Below are 18,928 nucleotides of genomic sequence, written 5' to 3'. Positions count from 1 at the left end.
TGACCTAATCTGCATGTCTTTGGAATGTGGGAGGACAGCGGAGAATATGGAGGAAACCCACACAAGTACAGGGAAAACATGCAGAGAAAGGCCCCAGTCAGCCAAGGGTTTGAACCCTGAACCTTCTTGCTGTGAGGCGACAGTGCTAACCACTGCACCACCGTGTCGCCTGTCTCCAAACATAATCACAAAATCCTTTCATAATCTATATCTACGACAAAACTCTATGTTTTATATCGAAGCTAAAAGATTTGACTGAAATATTTGGTGGTCAATCAGAGATAAACTGGCTCAGACTCTTCCCAGGCTGATGTTATTTTTATGCTGTGTAATAAGAAACTCCCACATCTGATTACACAATTGTTTCGGTTCACTCTTTCCTGAAAATCACCAACACTGTCACTATGTTAATGGAAAAGGGGTGTAACATTCCACCCTGTCTTAATTCATATCATCCAATGCCAGGATGCCAATGCCTATTAGAAGATAATCCCATATCACCATGTGTTCAGAAAGCAGATGGTAATTGGTACTGATTTTACAAGTGTTCCAGGCTGAGGTAAACAATGATAATGCAAGTGCCCTGAGGGCTTGGAGCCTGCTGCTGATGTGTAAAGTGGCAGTAGAATAGAACGATGATCCTTGGATTTGTCCGTTGGCTTCCATCAAGCTTCTGTGCAGTCAAAAAGCCCCAGGGCTGAGGACATTAAGCCAGTTAAAGGGATCCAGAGTGCTATATTATTCCCAAGCCTGAGCTGCTGAACAAGGCAACACTTCCCAGTTGCCCACTGCTAACATCTGTCCTTCCTGGAAGGGTTAATAAGCACTCAGTTTAGGAGCAATTGGACATTTAGACAGTGTGTGTGTGTGTGTGTGTGTGTGTGTGTGTGTGTGTGTGTGTGTGTGTGTGTGTGTGGAGAATAAAACTCAGGTTAAACAAATGTGTGCATACTTTCAATATCTGTGTTCATTACTCTGATGTTTTGAGTAAATGGCAAGAATGAGATATTATGAAGTGTTGAATTTAGATGGCTCTCTTTTCTGGAAATTAGATCCTTACATTCTTCATGCTACATCTTTAGGACTCTCTTTCCAGACTCAACAGCATACAAGACACCCACACACAAACACACATTTCCTGGTTTTTTCCCCTTCTGTCTTCAAACACAACGCACAAACATAAGACATGAAAAGCCTCCAAACAAGAACAAAGTATTTGAGTTCTCTGTGGGCACAAATCCTCATCATATTTAATGATCTGAGTCCTCAGTGTATTCATTCATTCATGATAAATAAATTAATCAACAAAATGTAATAAAAAAAAAGTCCAACTAAATTACAAAAAAGTTACTCTATTGGATTTCAGCAAGCTATAAAACTTCATCCAACAATTTAATTCACTGCTGATATTTCAGTGTGAAATGTGACCACGAGTGAATACAAAATTCCCCTGCATTTGATGAAAGCTAAAAGCACAGAAGCACAGCTGGCAGAAATCCCTGCCTTTCCACCTCATTAATTCTTCCTGCAAACAGACAGCTTACAGGTCCATGGCACTTTAATACCATCCATATTTAATGCTGCAGGGAAGGATGGAGGGGTTTTGCCCATGGCTCCTTCAGTACCCTCTACAGCTTAGTTGGTCAATATAGTCTCTGAAAACTCCCTCAGCAAGGCTTCCAAAGGGCCTCGCTCACAACATTATCTTTCCCCTTGTTCGCAATGACATGAACAGAGAGAGAGAGAGAGAGAGAGAGAGAGAAATAGAGACAGAGATGGGGGGGTCTGATTGTGTTAAATGGCTGCCTGATTCAGATTTATTTCATTACCAACAGTACGGAGGCTCCAGGCCTGTATGCAACTTGCATTCTTCCCATTGATTAGGTGACAAAATGAAAAAACACTCGTCTTCTTGTTTCGCTTTCCTGTCAGGACAAAGCAAAACAAAGGCTTGCAACTATAAGACTTTTAAAGCCAATGCATAGCGCCTCAACAGTCCACTCAGCTGCAGATAAACATTCAAAATATGTCACTTCAGCGTCATTCTGCATACACCCTTTTCTGTTCTAAATGTGAAAACAGGAAATTTTGATGAAACATTCTGTTTAAATGTTATATACCATCTATAAGCATAATCATTACACTAAAAAAACAATATTTTCAGGATACTGTACATTCCTAACAAGCATTTCCAGTACTGGGTCCCCTTAGTAAAAATTATTGACAGAAAAAAAAGCCTTTATTTGTCACACGCACACTCAAGCATAGTGAAATTCATCCTCTGCATTTAACCCATCTGAAGCAGTAAACACTCACATGCACACACAAGTGAGCAATGAGCACACAAACATATAGACCTCTCTGCACAGACAGGTCACAATATCTATCCATCCATCCATTATCCGTAACCGTTTATCCTGTGCAGGGTCACGGGAAAACTGGAGCTTATCCCAGCTGACTATGGGCGAGAGGCGGGGTACACCCTGGACAAGTCGCCAGGTCATCGCAGGGCTGACACACAGAGACAAACAACCATTCACACTCACATTCACACCTACGGTCAATTTAGAGCCACTAATTACAACCCCGATTCCAAAAAAGTTGGGACAAAGTACAAATTGTAAATAAAAATGGCATGCAATAATTTACAAATCTAAAAAACTGATATTGTATTCACAATAGAACATAGACAACATATCAAATGTCGAAAGTGAGACATTATGAAATTTCATGCCAAATATTGGCTCATTTGAAATTTCATGACAGCAACACATCTCAAAAGAGTTGGGACAGGGGCAATAAGAGGCTGGAAAAGTTAAAGGTACAAAAAAGGAACAGCTGGAGGACCAAATTGCAACTCATTAGGTCAATTGGCAATAGGTCATTAACATGACTGGGTATAAAAAGAGCATCTTGGCGTGGCAGCGGCTCTCAGAAGTAAAGATGGGAAGAGGATCACCAATCCCCCTAATTCTGTGCCGACAAATAGTGGAGCAATATCAGAAAGGAGTTCGACAGTGTAAAATTGCAAAAAGTTTGAACATATCATCATCTGCAGTGCATAATATCATCAAAAGATTCAGAGAAACTGGAAGAATCTCTGTGCGTAAGGGTCAAGGCCGGAAAACCATACTGGGTGCCCTTGATCTTCGGGCCCTTAGACGGCACTGCATCACATACAGGCATGCTTCTGTATTAGAAATCACAAAATGGGCTCAGGAATATTTCCAGAGAACATTATCTGTGAACACAATTCACCGTGCCATCCGCCGTTGCCAGCTAAAACTCTATAGCTCAAAGAAGAAGCCATATCTAAACATGATCCAGAAGCGCAGACGTCTTCTCTGGGCCAAGGCTCATTTAAAATGGACTGTGGCAAAGTGGAAAACTGTTCTGTGGTCAGACAAATCAAAATTTGAAGTTCTTTATGGAAATCAGGGACGCCATGTCATTCGGACTAAAGAGGAGAAGGACGACCCAAGTTGTTATCAGCGCTCAGTTCAGAAGCCTGCATCTCTGATGGTATGGGGTTGCATTAGTGCGTGTGGCATGGGCAGCTTACACATCTGGAAAGACACCATCAATGCTGAAAGGTATATCCAGGTTCTAGAGCAACATATGCTCCCATCCAGACGACGTCTCTTTCAGGGAAGACCTTGCATTTTCCAACATGACAATGCCAAACCACATACTGCATCAATTACAGCATCATGGCTGCGTAGAAGAAGGGTCCGGGTACTGAACTGGCCAGCCTGCAGTCCAGATCTTTCACCCATAGAAAACATTTGGCGCATCATAAAACGGAAGATACGACAAAAAAGACCTAAGACAGTTGAGCAACTAGAATCCTACATTAGACAAGAATAGGTTAACATTCCTATCCCTAAACTTGAGCAACTTGTCTCCTCAGTCCCCAGACGTTTACAGACTGTTGTAAAGAGAAAAGGGGATGTCTCACAGTGGTAAACATGGCCTTGTCCCAACTTTTTTGAGATGTGTTGTTGTCATGAAATTTAAAATCACCTAATTTTTCTCTTTTAATGATGCATTTTCTCAGTTTAAACATTTGATATGTCATCTATGTTCTATTCTGAATAAAATATGGAATTTTGAAACTTCCACATCATTGCATTCCATTTTTATTTACAATTTGTACTTTGTCCCAACTTTTTTGGAATCGGGGTTGTAGCTTAACCTGCATGTCTTTGGACTGTGGGGGAAACCGGAGCACCTGGAGGAAACCCACGTGGACACAGGGAGAACATGCAAACTCCACACAGAAAGGCCCCTGTCAGCCACCGGGCTCGAACCCAGAACCTTCTTGCTGTGAGGCGACAGTGCTAACCACTACACCACTGCAAACACGGCCCTGTATATGAACCTTGTGCTTGTATTTCTACTCTGCTGCCCATCAATATCATTTTCAAAGAAAGCCAGAGGAGAACAAACATTTTGAGCCACGTGTGATAGATCAGGACACATAAATATGTCATTCAGAGCTTTCACTCCTCTTGTCTGTCTCTCTTTCTGTCATTCTCTCTGTCAGTCACACACAAGCACATACAGGCATTTTTACAGAGAAAAGATTATGCATTAATTCTTAGTCTTCATTTAACAGACAATAAACAATATGCAGATTGAGAGATTACAGAGATTTAAGATTATTCCCCACTCTATAAATATACTGTACACACCTGCAGGAAATCATTTTCAGATCAGGTTATTCCTTGACCTCATCTACTGTACATCACAATCATATTGTGATTCCCACTGCAATTATTTATTTTCTCTTTTCTCAGTGTCCATTTAGTAATCAATGCATTGGTTTTAAAATATAAGTTATTATTTTAGATTCAGTATGTGTTCAATTTATAAAATTACACAACTCAGTTCGTCTCTAATTATCCTGTTTCCTGTAAAAAGTCCAGCAAGAAACATTGTCTCCTCCAGTAAAGATACTGAGAAGACTGATCGTACTGAGAAGACTGACGTAAAAGTAGGACACAAGAACTGAGTAATCAGTAATGCAATTCTGTTCTAAGAAGAACTGGTCAACATTTGTCAGATATGTTACAGTAAACAGCACATAATCTAAACCAGTATGTATACTTAGAGAAGAAAAAAAAAAACAGTTCCTGAAGTGTTGAGAGCATTTTTTGTTAAGAGTCTCGAAACAGGCACACAGCTCTTGGTGGAGTTGTGTCGTTCCAGTGCAATGATTACGCTTCGAAAACTCCTGCCGTCTCTCTGCCAGACTTCAAAAGCTGTAGTACACATTCAGCATGTTGTCAGTGCTGAGCTACATCTCAAGAAAGGGAATGTGTGAGTTGCACTAGAGGACTAGTAGTTGTTATTTAGAGCAGTGATTCATAAAGTGGGGTCCACAAGGGTGAATGAAGGATAGCCAGCATGTCAGTGATTTTTTTTTTTTTTATTTTGTTTGGCTGGACTTGAACAGGTTTAATTCAAGCCTCAACACCTGAAAAAGTAGGCCTGTAAATAAAGTCAGTTTGGCCAAACAGCCAGTATACATGATCTGGCAAAAAGTTTGTGGACAACTGAGCACCACACTGACATGTACTTGTTGAATATCTCATTCTAGATTAGTCCCTCCTTTGCTATTATAATCACCTTTGCTCTTCTGAGAAGGCTTTCCTTTTCCTTTACATTTTGGAGTGTGGTTTTGAAAATTTGCCCATTCAACCACAAAAGCATTAGTGAAGTCAGGCATTGATGTGGTATGAGGAGGCCTGGGGTGCAGTCACTCAGTGTTCCAGTTCATCTCAAATGTGTTCAGTGGGCTTGAGGTGAGAGCTCTGTGAAAGTCACTCAAGTTCTTCCACTCCAGCCTTGGCAAACCATGTCTTTATGGACCTCACTTTGTGCACAGGGGCACTGTCATGCTGGAACAAGTTTGTGCCTCTTAGTTCCAAAGAACGGAAATCATAATATTGCAACACACAAAGACGTTCTAGACAATTGTGTGCTTCCAATTTTGTGGCAAGAATTTGAGGAAGAACCACATTATGGGTTTGATAGTCAGGTGTCCACAGTACATTTTATTTTGGGCATACAATGTATTATTGCATACTTATTAAAATTATTAACCTAATATTTGAATCCTAAGGTTATGTTCAGGGAGAGAGTTCAGTGAAACAGATCTCTGTCTGCAGAAAGTTTGAGAGTCCTCGTGCAAGGCCTGGCTTCAGCACCACGGACAAGGAACAGCATCTGCTCAGAAAAACCTGCCAAAGGATACTGTTGTTTTATTTCATGAAACAATGAAATGAAATAATTAAAAGGTAATGGATATGTGACAGACGTGTGCCATATTTGTATGTTATGTTATTATACTGGAGAACAGCTGGAGAATTAAGCCATGACCACTGTCAGAAAACTGGGTCATGGATTGCTTCGCATTTTTGCCATCACGCCATGTTTCCTTCAGGTATTTGCCAGAGCTCAACAAAACTGCACAGCAGCTTGATTCAAGCAAATGCATTTAATGTGTGCTGCAACATGTTGCTCAGCACTGAGCAATAAATGCAAGAGCCTTCCTGGGATTAAGCAAGAAAAAGCACTGTTATGCTATTAACATTATTGAGATTCCACATAATACTGCACCATAACACACACAAGCAAACCTAAACGAGCAAACATACAGCAGCAAGCATTCAAATGAATCTATTATGTCCTTCTAATCACCCTGATCTTTTTTTTTTCCAGCAAAAGCACTAAAGGCTAACCTAAAGCAAGGCCACAGCTGTGTGAAGGCTCATGTTACGTTGTGTAAGCCATCCAGATCTCCTCCAACCGAGGAGCATCACTGCATCATCTGGAAATAAACCAGATTAGTTTGATAGGATTTGCCATTTATGATCAAAAGGAGACACAGGATGCCGGACCCTCACCATCATACATCACGTATTGGGTTGGAGACAGCCTTCTTATTGGACTGTAAGTGCTAGACCCCAACAGATGAAAGAACCCCCTTCCTCTTTGCAATAATCCACAAGTGCGCGCACAACAGAGGCACACGGCCGCGCGCACGGAGCACAACACAGCACAAGAAGACAGTAATTTAAGCACGCTGTACCCGGGTCAAGCCCCTGAAGCCCACTGTGAACAGCAAAGAAAACAGCACACAAGACAGCAGCAGCTGCGAATTATGCCCGCTAATTTGCGGGTAAAACGGAGGCAAACCGCGTTTGCGGCCTTCAAATGAGCGATTCCTACCGTGCATTCATCCATGCATGTCCGCACCGAATACGCGTCCGTTTCGTATTTCTGAACCAGGAGCTCAAACTCCTGGTACCTCTCCTGAGCTCGCCGGTCGAGGCGCTGGTAAGCCCGGACGCACCGGGAACACGTCGGCATATCGAGGCCGCAGCTCACGTTGTCCGCCGGACTCGAGGACCCGTAAAACAAATCCAAAAGGGAGTAGGAATCACAAAAGGGCAAGTACAAATCACTCAGGTTCCACTCGGCGTCCGAGAGGCCCAAACACACAGCCTCGGCGTTCGCCACCGCGAAGCAGCTTTTGGAAACACTGTCGGGGTGACACGCTTGCTGTCTCCACAGAGGTGTGCTAGAATTCCCTGCCAGAAGATGAGTGGCGCCGGGAGAAGGTCGGTACTCCTGGTCCCCCGGGTCCCTGAACGCCACCGCGTCCCGTCGCTCGCCTTTCGTGCTCGCGGCCGCAGCGCACAGCCACAAGCGATCAGCGAGCAGGACGCTCGCAAACAAGAAGGAGGCCAAGCGCAGTCGCCATCGCTGGGCCCGGTCCGAATTGGCGGATGGCTTGTCGTCCTGGCGGGGTGCAGAGCGGATGTTTAAGCCGTCATCTTGCTGCCGACACGTCCGAGCACCCCTGGTCATATTTTAGGAAAGCGCGGCGCCGGCCGACTCCACCGCGACGGCTCCTCTGCCACAATATTCATTGACTTTGGGGAGGACTGGATGGATTTTTCCCCTTGTAAACGTCTTCTCTCTCTCTCTCTTTCTCTGTCTATTCCGGTTCACTTAATGCACGGATGGAGAATGAAGCGCACGCTGGCATATTCCTGTAGTTGGTGGCTCTCGGGAGGAAAGCCCGCTCCTCCGCGCCAGCATGCCTCTCTCCTCTCCTCTCCTCTCCTCTTCTCCTCTCCTCTCCTCTCCGCCGGGGATGAGTCGCTGGGATGCCGCCTCTTCGTCTCCTCCTCTCCCTCTACCGGCGCCCGTCAGGGGAAGGCGAGAACTTCGTGCTGTGGCCCGCCTAATTTCCTGGAGCGGATCTGGGCGGATGGCCTCGAGCTTTTGCGCCTGACAGTCAGAATCATCTTTGGTCCTGTGCTAAGTTGCCGCCATGTTCGTCTTGAAGCACTTTTTTGGAGGGGGGGAGAGAGCTGGGTCATTTGCGTCATCTCCAGCGTGGCGATCGCTCCATCCTGGCGCAGTGGAGGACTGTGAGTGATGGCGACACGGACACACAGCGATTCAGTAAAAGCGGTACATTTTCGCTTTGGATTAAATAATAATCATACTAAATAAAAGGCGTCTTTATGACAGCACCGATCCAGCTGTTTTCGCAGTCAGTGGGTTAAACTCGAACCAACACCAGCACAGCTGTATTCCGACAAACCAAAACCAGGAACAGCAGTCAATCAGGCGAACTCTGACTCTTTTTTTCCCTTCATTCATGTTCATGCACATTTAATCTAACGGTCCATGCTGTGTTTTTCCTTCCTCTTGTTCAAAAATCTACTTCGATATAAATTATGTTTTCAAAAGGCAACGTGATAGAGGGTGTCCTTTAAAACAACGCAAGCAGCAAAAGAATAAATTATATATATCAGATCTGAACGAATGATGAGAAGCGGGGAACAAAAAGATTTCCCTATAAAACAGCCATTGCTCCTGAAGCTTTCTCCGAAGTGCGATTGCTTCTCTGCTGCTGAGCCCAGTCCTCCCAGTGCTCCCAGTGCTGCCTCCCCCACCAAACTTTATTAGTATGCCGTGTGGAAGTGGAGCTGTGAAGAGCTCAGCGTTGGAGCCGAGCAGCTGGACGCCAAGGAGCAAGCTTAGGAACGTGTGTGTGTGTGTGTGTGTGTGTGTATGTGAGAGAGAGAGAGAGAGAGAGAGAGAGAGAGAGAGAGAGAGAGAGAGATCAGAGTTACATTTGTTTCAAAGAAAACACAGTATTAATTATTCTCAATTTGACTCAATTTAAGTATTGTTTATGTTTAGAATTTCCAAATCACCATCAAGTCTGGAGTGCTGCCAATGATAAGAAAATATTTATTTGTAATAAAATAAAAAACAAAAAAATACCCACATTATGGCAGCATGATGGTGCAGTGGGTAATGTTGCCTCAAAGTTCCCAGACTCCGCATTCAGTCCTAAGAACAGGTTACTGTTGTTACAGGATTTTTCATGTTCTCCTCATGTCCACCTGGGCTTCCGCCACGTTTACTTCACACCTCCTTAAACATGCCAGTAGGTGCACTGGGTATGTGAAATTTCCCGTAGGTGTGTGTGTGTGTGTGTGTGTGTGTGTGTGTGTGTGCGTGCGCGCGCGTGTGTGTGTAATGCCCTGCAATGGACTAATACCACAACTGGCACTTATTTCCACCTGATGTCCTGTGTTCTTGGGACAGACTCCAAGTCCATTCAATTACTGCAATTACTGAACATGAATGAAGGAATGAATGAGCACCATATAATATGTAATTGTGTAACATCAAAATATAAATATGTTCATACTTGAATCTTTGGCAACACTGTGTCAGAAGTTATGTGTTATAAGACTGTTATATATGTGTCGTGGAAGATGTGTTGATGAGAAGCTGGTGTGAATTCCCATTCCACTTTTCACTACATTTAGTGATATGGACTATCCATCTATCCATTATCTCTAGCTGCTTTATCCTGTTCTACAGGGTCGCAGGCAAGCTGGAGCCTATCCCAGCTGACTACGGGCGAGGTACACCCTGGACAAGAAGGGTGTACGCTCACACCTATGGTCAATTTAGAGCTACCAATTAGTCTAACCTGCATGTCTTTGGACTGTGGGGGAAACCGGAGCACTTGGAGGAAACCCACACAGACAACATGCAAACTCCACACAGAAAGGCCCTTGCCGGCTGCTGGGCTCGAACCCAGAACCTTCTTGCTTTGAGGCGACAGTGCTAACCACTACACCACCGTGCTGCCTGATATGGACTAGAGTCATGTTAATATTACCTGTAACTGCCATAATAGCTTCCATAATGTTTGAAAAAAAAATAGAGCTGGTCAATCATAAAGAAGTATTTTCTGTGGCTGTAGTATTAAAATCTTATGATCCAAAATGCCAACGCACCAACATGAAATGCAAAACCGACTGAACTATAACCACAAAAAGAAAACCTGCTTAACTGTAGCACATGATATTCAAGCAGAACCTGTATAATTAGACTGACATTATTGGTGTTGTTTTACTATCTTGAGACAATATGATACACATATAAACTACAGTTTAAATTCCCATGTAAACATTAAGTTGAAATGTGAACTGAACCCAACTGAGAACCAAAACCTAGATAATATACTGCAAAAGCAATGACATGGGACATATTTTATTGCTAAAGACATAGGCAGTATACATCCAAACAAGCAAAGAACTGAAGACAGAACTACTTACAGTAGGCAGATCTGACCCCAAATTCACAGTGGATGGATCACATGTAATAATCATCCATTCAATACACACTGTGCTACCAGTGCACTTTATTTTTGTCAAGAAAACTAATGGCCAAATGCACAGCTGCGTAAATGAAATATGAGGGACAGCCAAAGTTGGGACAGCTGTAATGAGAACACAGCTCACTAAAATTGCAACATGACACAGTGGAGCACTGAACAAACAGACTATGCATCCATTCTTTGGTTTTCTATGAGCATCACTGCTGTATAAGCATGTTTCTTTGAGTCTACAAGTTCCACAAACATGACATCTTTGCAGATTTTGATTTTAAAATATAATCTAAAGTGCAAAGTGTGATTTTAGCCCAAATATATACATTTTTTGTTTTTTTTTCCCCCTGAAATACTGGCAGTGTGCAAGTACCAGAACTCTCAGGAAGCGGGCCTCATTTATCAATAGTTTAGGGAAGTTGGGTATGAAAGTTTTACAAAGAGTTGTGGGTTTTTTTTAACAGAAATCTGGGTAAGCCTGATTTTGTTATACACTCACATGTATTTTGATGAATGGCAATCATCTGTAAATTAAAGTCTGCTCACAGTACATCTGATTTATGTTTAGTGACACCCATAAAATTCCATAAAAGGCAAAGCTCACAAACAGCTGAAAACAACAAATTGCAGACTAATCAGTGAAAGAGCACGAAAACTCTGCACCCTATTTTCCCCATCTCTTTGGGTCCAAATATTTACTAGGGACAAATTTTTTTTTTTAAATTGGCCCAGTATTGAGTTAGAATGCTATAACCAGCAACCGCAAAATGTCTAGACAATGTAATTTTCTGGGGCAAACATCCGCGTCAAAGTAAACCGCTTGTTTTCACCACTGATAGGATCATGATGTTATTATAAGTGTCTGACACCATGGACAGAATCCCTACAGAGATACACCTGTGTCTGTTTACCTCAACGACTGTAAAGAAAATGTAGAAAAATGACCGTTTCTCTAATGATTGTTTTACCGGTCTCTGTTTCTGGTCTCTGACGCAGCACCCCATTTGGTGCCTGTAATCAATTATCGCATGGTGGCTGTTTGAAATTTTTATTTTTTTGAAAAATCACAATTACATAGGGGTGGCACGGTGGTGTAGTGATTAGCACCGTTGCCTCACAGCAAGAAGGTTCTGGGTTCGAGCCCCGTGGCTGGCGAGGGCCTTTCTGTGCGGAGTTTGCATGTTCTCCCAATGTCCACGTGGGTTTCCTCCGGGTGCTCCGGTTTCCCCCACAGTCCAAAGACATGCAGGTTAGGTTAACTGGTGACTCTAAATTGACCGTAGGTGTGAATGTGAGTGTGAATGGTTGTCTGTGTCTGTGTGTCAGCCCTGTGATGACCTGGCGACTTGTCCAGGGTGTACCCCGCCTTTCGCCCGTAGTCAGCTGGGATAGGCTCCAGCTTGCCTGCGACCCTGTAGAAGGATAAAGTGGCTAGAGATAATGAGATGAGATGAGACAATTACATAGGGGCGGCATGGTGGTGTAGTGATTAGCACCATTGCCTCACAGCAAGAAGGTTCTGGGTTCGAGCCCCGTGGCCGGCGAGGGCCTTTCTGTGCGGAGTTTGCATGTTCTCCCAGTGTCTGCGTGGGTTTCCTCTGGTTGCTCTGGTTTCCCCCACAGTCCAAAGACATGCAGGTTTGGCTAATTGGTGGCTCTAAATTGACCGTAGGTGTGAATGTGAGTGTGAATGGTTGTTTGTGTCTATGTGTTAGCCCTGCGATGACCTGGTGACTTGTCCAGGGTGTACACAGCAAATTCCTCAGTGTTGAATTAACACCCAGAGTGTTTATATTGGTCCAATTAGTGCATAGTCTTATTTGTTATATACATCAGAGCGCATATTCTATTCAAAAAACACCACTCCATATTACCAAGTGTGTCTGATCTAGCCATGACTATTAAACTATTTTTGACACTACTTGTGACTGTCACAAGTGCTCAAAGATCCTTCTCAAAACTGAAACTAATTAAAACATCTGAGGAGGACCATGGCACAGGAGAAACTGTCCGGGCTGGCCATACCAAGTACTAAAAATAAACACACTCAGAGTCTGGATTTAAAGAGGGAGGTATTGGTTTTTGCTCTTTGAAACACCAAAAGCTGTGTGCATGTATACACACCTGCAAGCCTGTAAGGCAACTGATACTATGAAAGATGTTACAATTTGCCTGCTCTGTGCTGTAGGAAAGGGGTTCGCCGCTGGGGAGGGGGAGAGTGAACATCTCCTTATTACTCATTCTTGAAGGTAGGGGTTGTACGGTAGTTACCACCATTAGAATTGTGGCACCAGGGATCAAATTGTATGCAGTGGCAAATAAAATCTCATGACATAACAAGAAACCACATTTAAAGAGACATCAGAGGGCTATGTATTTTACCTTAGGATACATGTGACCCAAATTTGCTTATGTGGTATTTGTGCTGGAAAGAATAGGGAGGACATCTATCACCAGTTGCATGGTGTTCATCAAATTTTAAGATGCAAAATCGGTTTGAATATTCTCTCCAGTCACCTTTTTGTATTATGCTGAAAAACAGGTGACCTCCATGTCACTTCTTATTCTCATAGCAATAAACATTTACTGTGGTTTACAGGATTCATGTGGACTTATGTCATGCCCTTGGTATGATTTGTAAAATGGATCTGAGTATTTCTTCATGTTCTTATCCTATGAAACCCAGATAAAAATCAAAATCAGCACACTTGCATCATTACACATATCTATAGTCTACTGGTTTATATGATTTGTCTTTGACCTTGAGAACATACTGTACTATGGGGAAAAAAAAAAAAAAATATATATATATATATATATATATATATATATACATGTGTCGAGTTTGCATGTTCTCCTCGTGCCTGTGTGGGTTTCCTCCGGGTGCTCCAGTTTCCTCCCACAATCGAAAGACTTGCAGATTCAACTGGGTACTCTAAATTGTCCATATGTGTGTGAATAGCTGTCTGTCTCTCTGTGTTGGCCCTGTGATAGCTTGGTGACCAGTTCAGGATGTACCCTGCCTCTCGCCCAATGTCAGCTGGGATAGGCTCCAGCTTCCCCTTGACCCGCAATGGATAAGCAGTATAGAAAATTATATATATATACACACACAGGCTCTGTACTGAGTACATTATCTAATATGTCTATGCTTCCTTTTCACTGTTTCTTACTGTTTTTGCCAAAGGAATTTGGATTGAATAAACTCTATTTTGGGAGTTGCCAGGATTTACTAATTAAATGTGCTTTGAGACTTTGAGGTCCCTGTATTACTGCTGGGGCTCATTCCAAATGAATAAGCAAATCAGTGAGTAGATACATGTAGGAGAGCTAGGGTCAGGAGGCAGTTGTTGACTAATTTATCACAGTCATGGAAACAATATCTCGTGTCTGTGCTCATGTAAAGCCATTATCCTTTGTAATTACACAAAATGAAATCATTGCTGCTACATGAACTCAAACAGCTGCTGCAATTTTATTAATTCAACTTAAGTCTATAACAGTTAATATAACCTCAATAATTTTATTCATGCTCATCTTTATCAAGGGCATTCAAAAATTCAACTTTAGATATGGTATCAGCCTTGCATGGCATTAATATTATTATGCAAACACTGAAAACTTGGATGAGCGGCACAGTGGTGTAGTGGTTCGCACTGTCGCCTCACAGCAAGAAGGTTCTGGGTTCGAGCCCAGTGGCCGACAGGGGCCTTTCTGTGTGGAGTTTGCATGTTCTCCCCATGTCATGTCTGCGTGGGTTTCCTCCGGGTGCTTCAGTTTCCCCCACAGTCCAAAGACATGCAGGTTAGGCTAATTGGTGGCTCTAAATTGATCGTAGGTGTGAATGTGAGTGTGAATGGTTGTTTGTCTCTTTGTCAGCCCTGCGATGACCTGGCAACTTGTCCAGGTGTACTCCGCCTCTCGCCCATAGTCAGCTGGGATAGGCTCCAGCTTGCCCGTGACCCTGCACAGGATAAGTGGTTACAGATAATGGATGGATGGATGAACCCTTGGCTAAAGGAAACCAGATTATGCAGAAGAAAGAATTCTTCTTACTATAATCACATAATAACTTTGTATTAAATAATTTTTACGAGGATAATTAGATAACTGACTGAAAAAATGCAGTTTTTTTTTCCTTTATGATAGTCATACACCATGTCCGGTCATCATCAAGCAATTGATGTTCATTAAGGCACTACCTTTTCTGTTTTGAGTGCAGTGATTTGTGTGTGAAAATTGTGAGCATTCAGATGGAGCTTGGGAAAGATCTGAACTCCGCTATTGTCCTTTACAGACTGTGAGAAAGCAATGTGTGTAATCGGTTAACTTCCCAGCTCCTTCAGTTCCTCATGTCACAGGTACTTAGACACACTGTCTCAGTCTTCTGGGGTAGAAAGTACTAAGCCTTCATAAATATTTGTGTCTACCACCATGCAAAGGTTGCACCTTGTAATCTCTGTCTCCCCCTGTGGTCCAGGACATATGGTATCAACCACTATGTGTGCTCACAAAGCTTCTCTTCTTCCCACTCCATTAAACACACATTACATGCAAATATTAGTGCACAAACTTACACACACACACACACACACACACACACACACACACACACACACACACACACACACTCATACACAGCTTGCGCCACCTGAAAGGTGGCCAAACAGCAACATATGTGTTTGTGGCAAACCAAAGGCGAAGAGGCGCCTATTTAATTAGCAGCCCGCTGCTTTTCTGGCAGCCTTATGAGACCAGGAAAGTGGATGTGTACTCCAGTCTCAGCTCCCCAATGTTGTCTGGATTCCCCTTCACCGAGTTGGAACTGTCAGACATGACTCACGCCCACCTGCACAGTTACTGATCGCTATAAGAAGATGCTCCTTACTACTCAGCTACTCGCTGGAGATAAATGTTACACTAATCACTGCTGCAAATGATTCCACAAACCAAAAGATATACTCCGGAGAATAGACGGTGCTCACAAAAAAAAAGTGGACTTATCTCTCACTATTTGGTCTTCAATGGTTTAGAAATATGCTGTTATTTAGCACAGGAGTATTGAGCTAATACAAACCAGAGGTGGGCAGTAATGAAGTACATTTACTTAAGTACTGTACTTAAGTACACTTTTTGAGTATCTGTAGTTTACTTGAGTATTTTTTGGGGGAAACTTATGACTTTAACTTCACTACATTTGAATGACAAATATACTTTTTACTCCACTACATTTCTGTAAAGGTCCTTGTTACTCGTTAGTATGAAGCAGCTACGAAAGTGGATTTTTTTCTTTTCTTTTCTAAAACATGATTGGTTTTTTCGCAGGTGACACTGAGAGCCTATCAGTAATCATTAGGGTCACGTCACATCCATAGACTGTATAAAATCAAGTTCAGTGATTTCTCAGCAGCATTATTTGAACATGACCAGTTGATGGCAGAATGGAAGGAGGCGGTTCTTCTGGGGGATGCACGCACCCATGGGTATACCTAGAACCCATGTTTCAGTTTTCTGAAATTATTAAAGATTCATTTCATTTTAAATGTTTGCTTTGTTTGCCGAAAACAAACCATATCACGGCCTACAAAAACTCGCCGTCCGACCTGCGGAAGCATATTGAGGTATATAAACGTTTTATTCCAAGAGAAAGCTTGCAATGAAGTTTTCTGTGCTTTTAGAGCTAGCGATAATGTTGCAATAGCTATGCAGTCTGGTTAGTCAAATTATTTTCTATGGATTTGCTCGCCAAGTTGCCATCACCTTGTCCACGCTTAATGTTAACACACAGCTAGTTGATTTGGACACTATTAGTTAGCATGTAAACATGGAGTTACGCTAACATGAATACTGTAATGTTAACTTATCTGAAATCCTTTCAGAAATATTGTATGTTTTAGCATAATCTTGCCAAATAAACAGAAGGTAGAAATCTTTCGTTTCTAGTAGCATTAGCTGCCCAATATGATTTCGAGTTTGAAAAGAGTTTGCTAGCATGTCAAGTGGAGTTTCACTGACTAGGTAGCTTAATGTTAAACCACCATGATGCACAGCATGTGTTCATTTTATGAATTCACATTTCTGCCCTTGGTAACGGCATTAGGTTTTGTAAGCGCTGTGTCAATAATACAACAATGGGTTGACAGAAAATGTACTTTTAATACTTAAGTATTTTAAAAAGCAAATATTTCAGTACTTTAACTTAAGTAAAAAATTTGACTGTACAACTTTCACTTGTATCGGAGTAACATTTGACCAGTAGGATCTGTACTTTGACTTAAGTAATGAAGTTGGGTACTTTGTCCACCTTTGATACAAACACAGAACACAATGATATCTAACCCTCCCCCTCTTTCCCCACTCTGGTGGAGGCAGGTGTAGATGTCCTCTTGTTTGTGGAAATGGCATGTGGTAATCAGATCATGAATTCTTTGATATGTAGCTGACCCCCAGATGAGCTCAGCACTGATCGGATCTGAGCTGCAACATAAAAGGATCTTGCACTTGCTTGGGTGAAAGTGAGTTCAGATGTGGGCATAAATGCACATTAAAAAAAAAAAAAACACAAGCACATAAACTTACACACAAACTGCATTATATATCAGTATTCAGTGTACAAAAACAAAATGATAAAAAATAAAAATATTTTTTTTTTTATTGCAACACTGCTTCAGACAGGGTCAATCTTGGATCATATGCATGTCAAACCACCAGTGTTGGGAAGTAGCTAGCTACATGTAGCAACACTACTATCTATTCATCCTTTATTTATAGTGCTTATCCATCAGAGTCATGAGGGAAGCTGGAGCCAATCCCACCTGACTTCAGGCAAGAGGCAGGGTTCACCCTGGGCAGGTCAACAATCTGTTGCAGGGCTAACACAGAGACAAACAACCATTCACACTCACATTCACACCTATGGACAATTTAGAGTAGCCAGTTGACCTAATCTGCATGTCTTTGGACTGTGGGAGGAAACCAGAGCACCCGGAGGAAACCCAAGCATGCACAAGAAGAACATGCAAACTCCACACAGAAAGGCCCCCGTCAGCCACGGGGTTAGAAACCCAGAACCTTCTTCCTGTGAGACAACAATGACTTATTGACTTATGATGGTTTCAGGAGTGATAGTATTAGGTGCTGATTAATTTTTGTAGATAAAACAATGAATTATCACAGTAGGGTGGAGCATCACAGCAGACCATTGGATATGCTTTTGCCTAATGGATAGCATCCACCAAATTTGATTTAACAAGCAAGAACAACTGTTTATTTCAGTGTTGTATGTATTGACATATTCTCATTAATGTTGACTAGTTCGCTAGATATTTCCAGAAACAAACTGATGGGTGTTGTGGAGGGAGCCCTCTCTGTGTCTATAGCTTTTTGATAATGTGGCTTTGCAAGATAAGTAATGTTAACTACCCTTTTTTTTTTTTTTTTACTCAGAGTGGTTTACCAATACAAAAGCAAAAACTCTCTGCTATAACTACCTGCACTCTCAGAAAATAAAGTACATGATTGTACCTTTACGGGTGCAATGGCTTCTCACTGGGGCAGTTCCCTCTAAGGTACTTATTTGTACCCTTTTTATACTGCTTGGGACAATATATGTACCTTTTTGGCTATTTTAAATAATGAATAACTTGGAGCTTGAACAAGTTCAACAACAAAGTAGCTTCCGAAACACTGCAAACCATAGTTGTCAAGGAAACACCTTTTTAACCTTTTCTACCTTCATTTCTTTAAACAGTCCGTGTGTTGCTAAATGAATGTATTGATTTTAGACAATATACTGGAATTAATTTTGCTTTATTGTTGAAATGTCTGAATTTACACCAAAATAAGTTAAACTGTTTATAACATGCTTGGAAAAAGCTCTTACCCGGTAGTTCCATCCATTATCCATAACCACTTATCCTGTACAGGGTCATGGGTAAGCTGGAGCCTATCCCAGCTGACTACGGGAGAGAAGCGGAGTGCACCCTGGACAAGTTGCCAAATCATCACAGGGCTAACATAGAGACAAACAACCATTCATGCTCACACCTACGGTCAATTTAGAGCCACCAATAAACCTAACCTGCATGTCTTTGGACTGTGGGGGAAACCGGGGCACCCAGAGGAAACCCATGGAGACACGAGGAGAACATGCAAACTCCACACAGAATGGCCCCTAACAACTGCTGGGCTCAAACCCAGAACCTTTGTGCT

The 18,928-nt window shown here is 42.3% G+C and overlaps 1 protein-coding gene across 1 annotated transcript in view; it reads right to left on the bottom strand.

The window, feature by feature from the left end:
* Window positions 1-7,878, bottom strand: part of LOC132891761 (NALCN channel auxiliary factor 1) — a 265,656-nt gene extending 257,778 nt beyond the window's left edge. Inside the window, exon 1 of the mRNA XM_060929677.1 lies at window positions 7,237-7,878. Coding sequence (XP_060785660.1) covers window positions 7,237-7,878 — 642 coding nt within the window. The remainder of the gene's footprint in view (window positions 1-7,236) is intronic.
* Between the last annotated feature and the right edge of the window lie 11,050 nt (window positions 7,879-18,928).

This window comes from Neoarius graeffei, chromosome 9 (genome assembly GCF_027579695.1).
Source record: "Neoarius graeffei isolate fNeoGra1 chromosome 9, fNeoGra1.pri, whole genome shotgun sequence".
Taxonomy (NCBI): domain Eukaryota; kingdom Metazoa; phylum Chordata; class Actinopteri; order Siluriformes; family Ariidae; genus Neoarius; species Neoarius graeffei.
The sequence above is the reverse complement of the archived record's forward strand: the minus strand, read 5'-3'. Positions and strand labels throughout refer to the sequence as shown.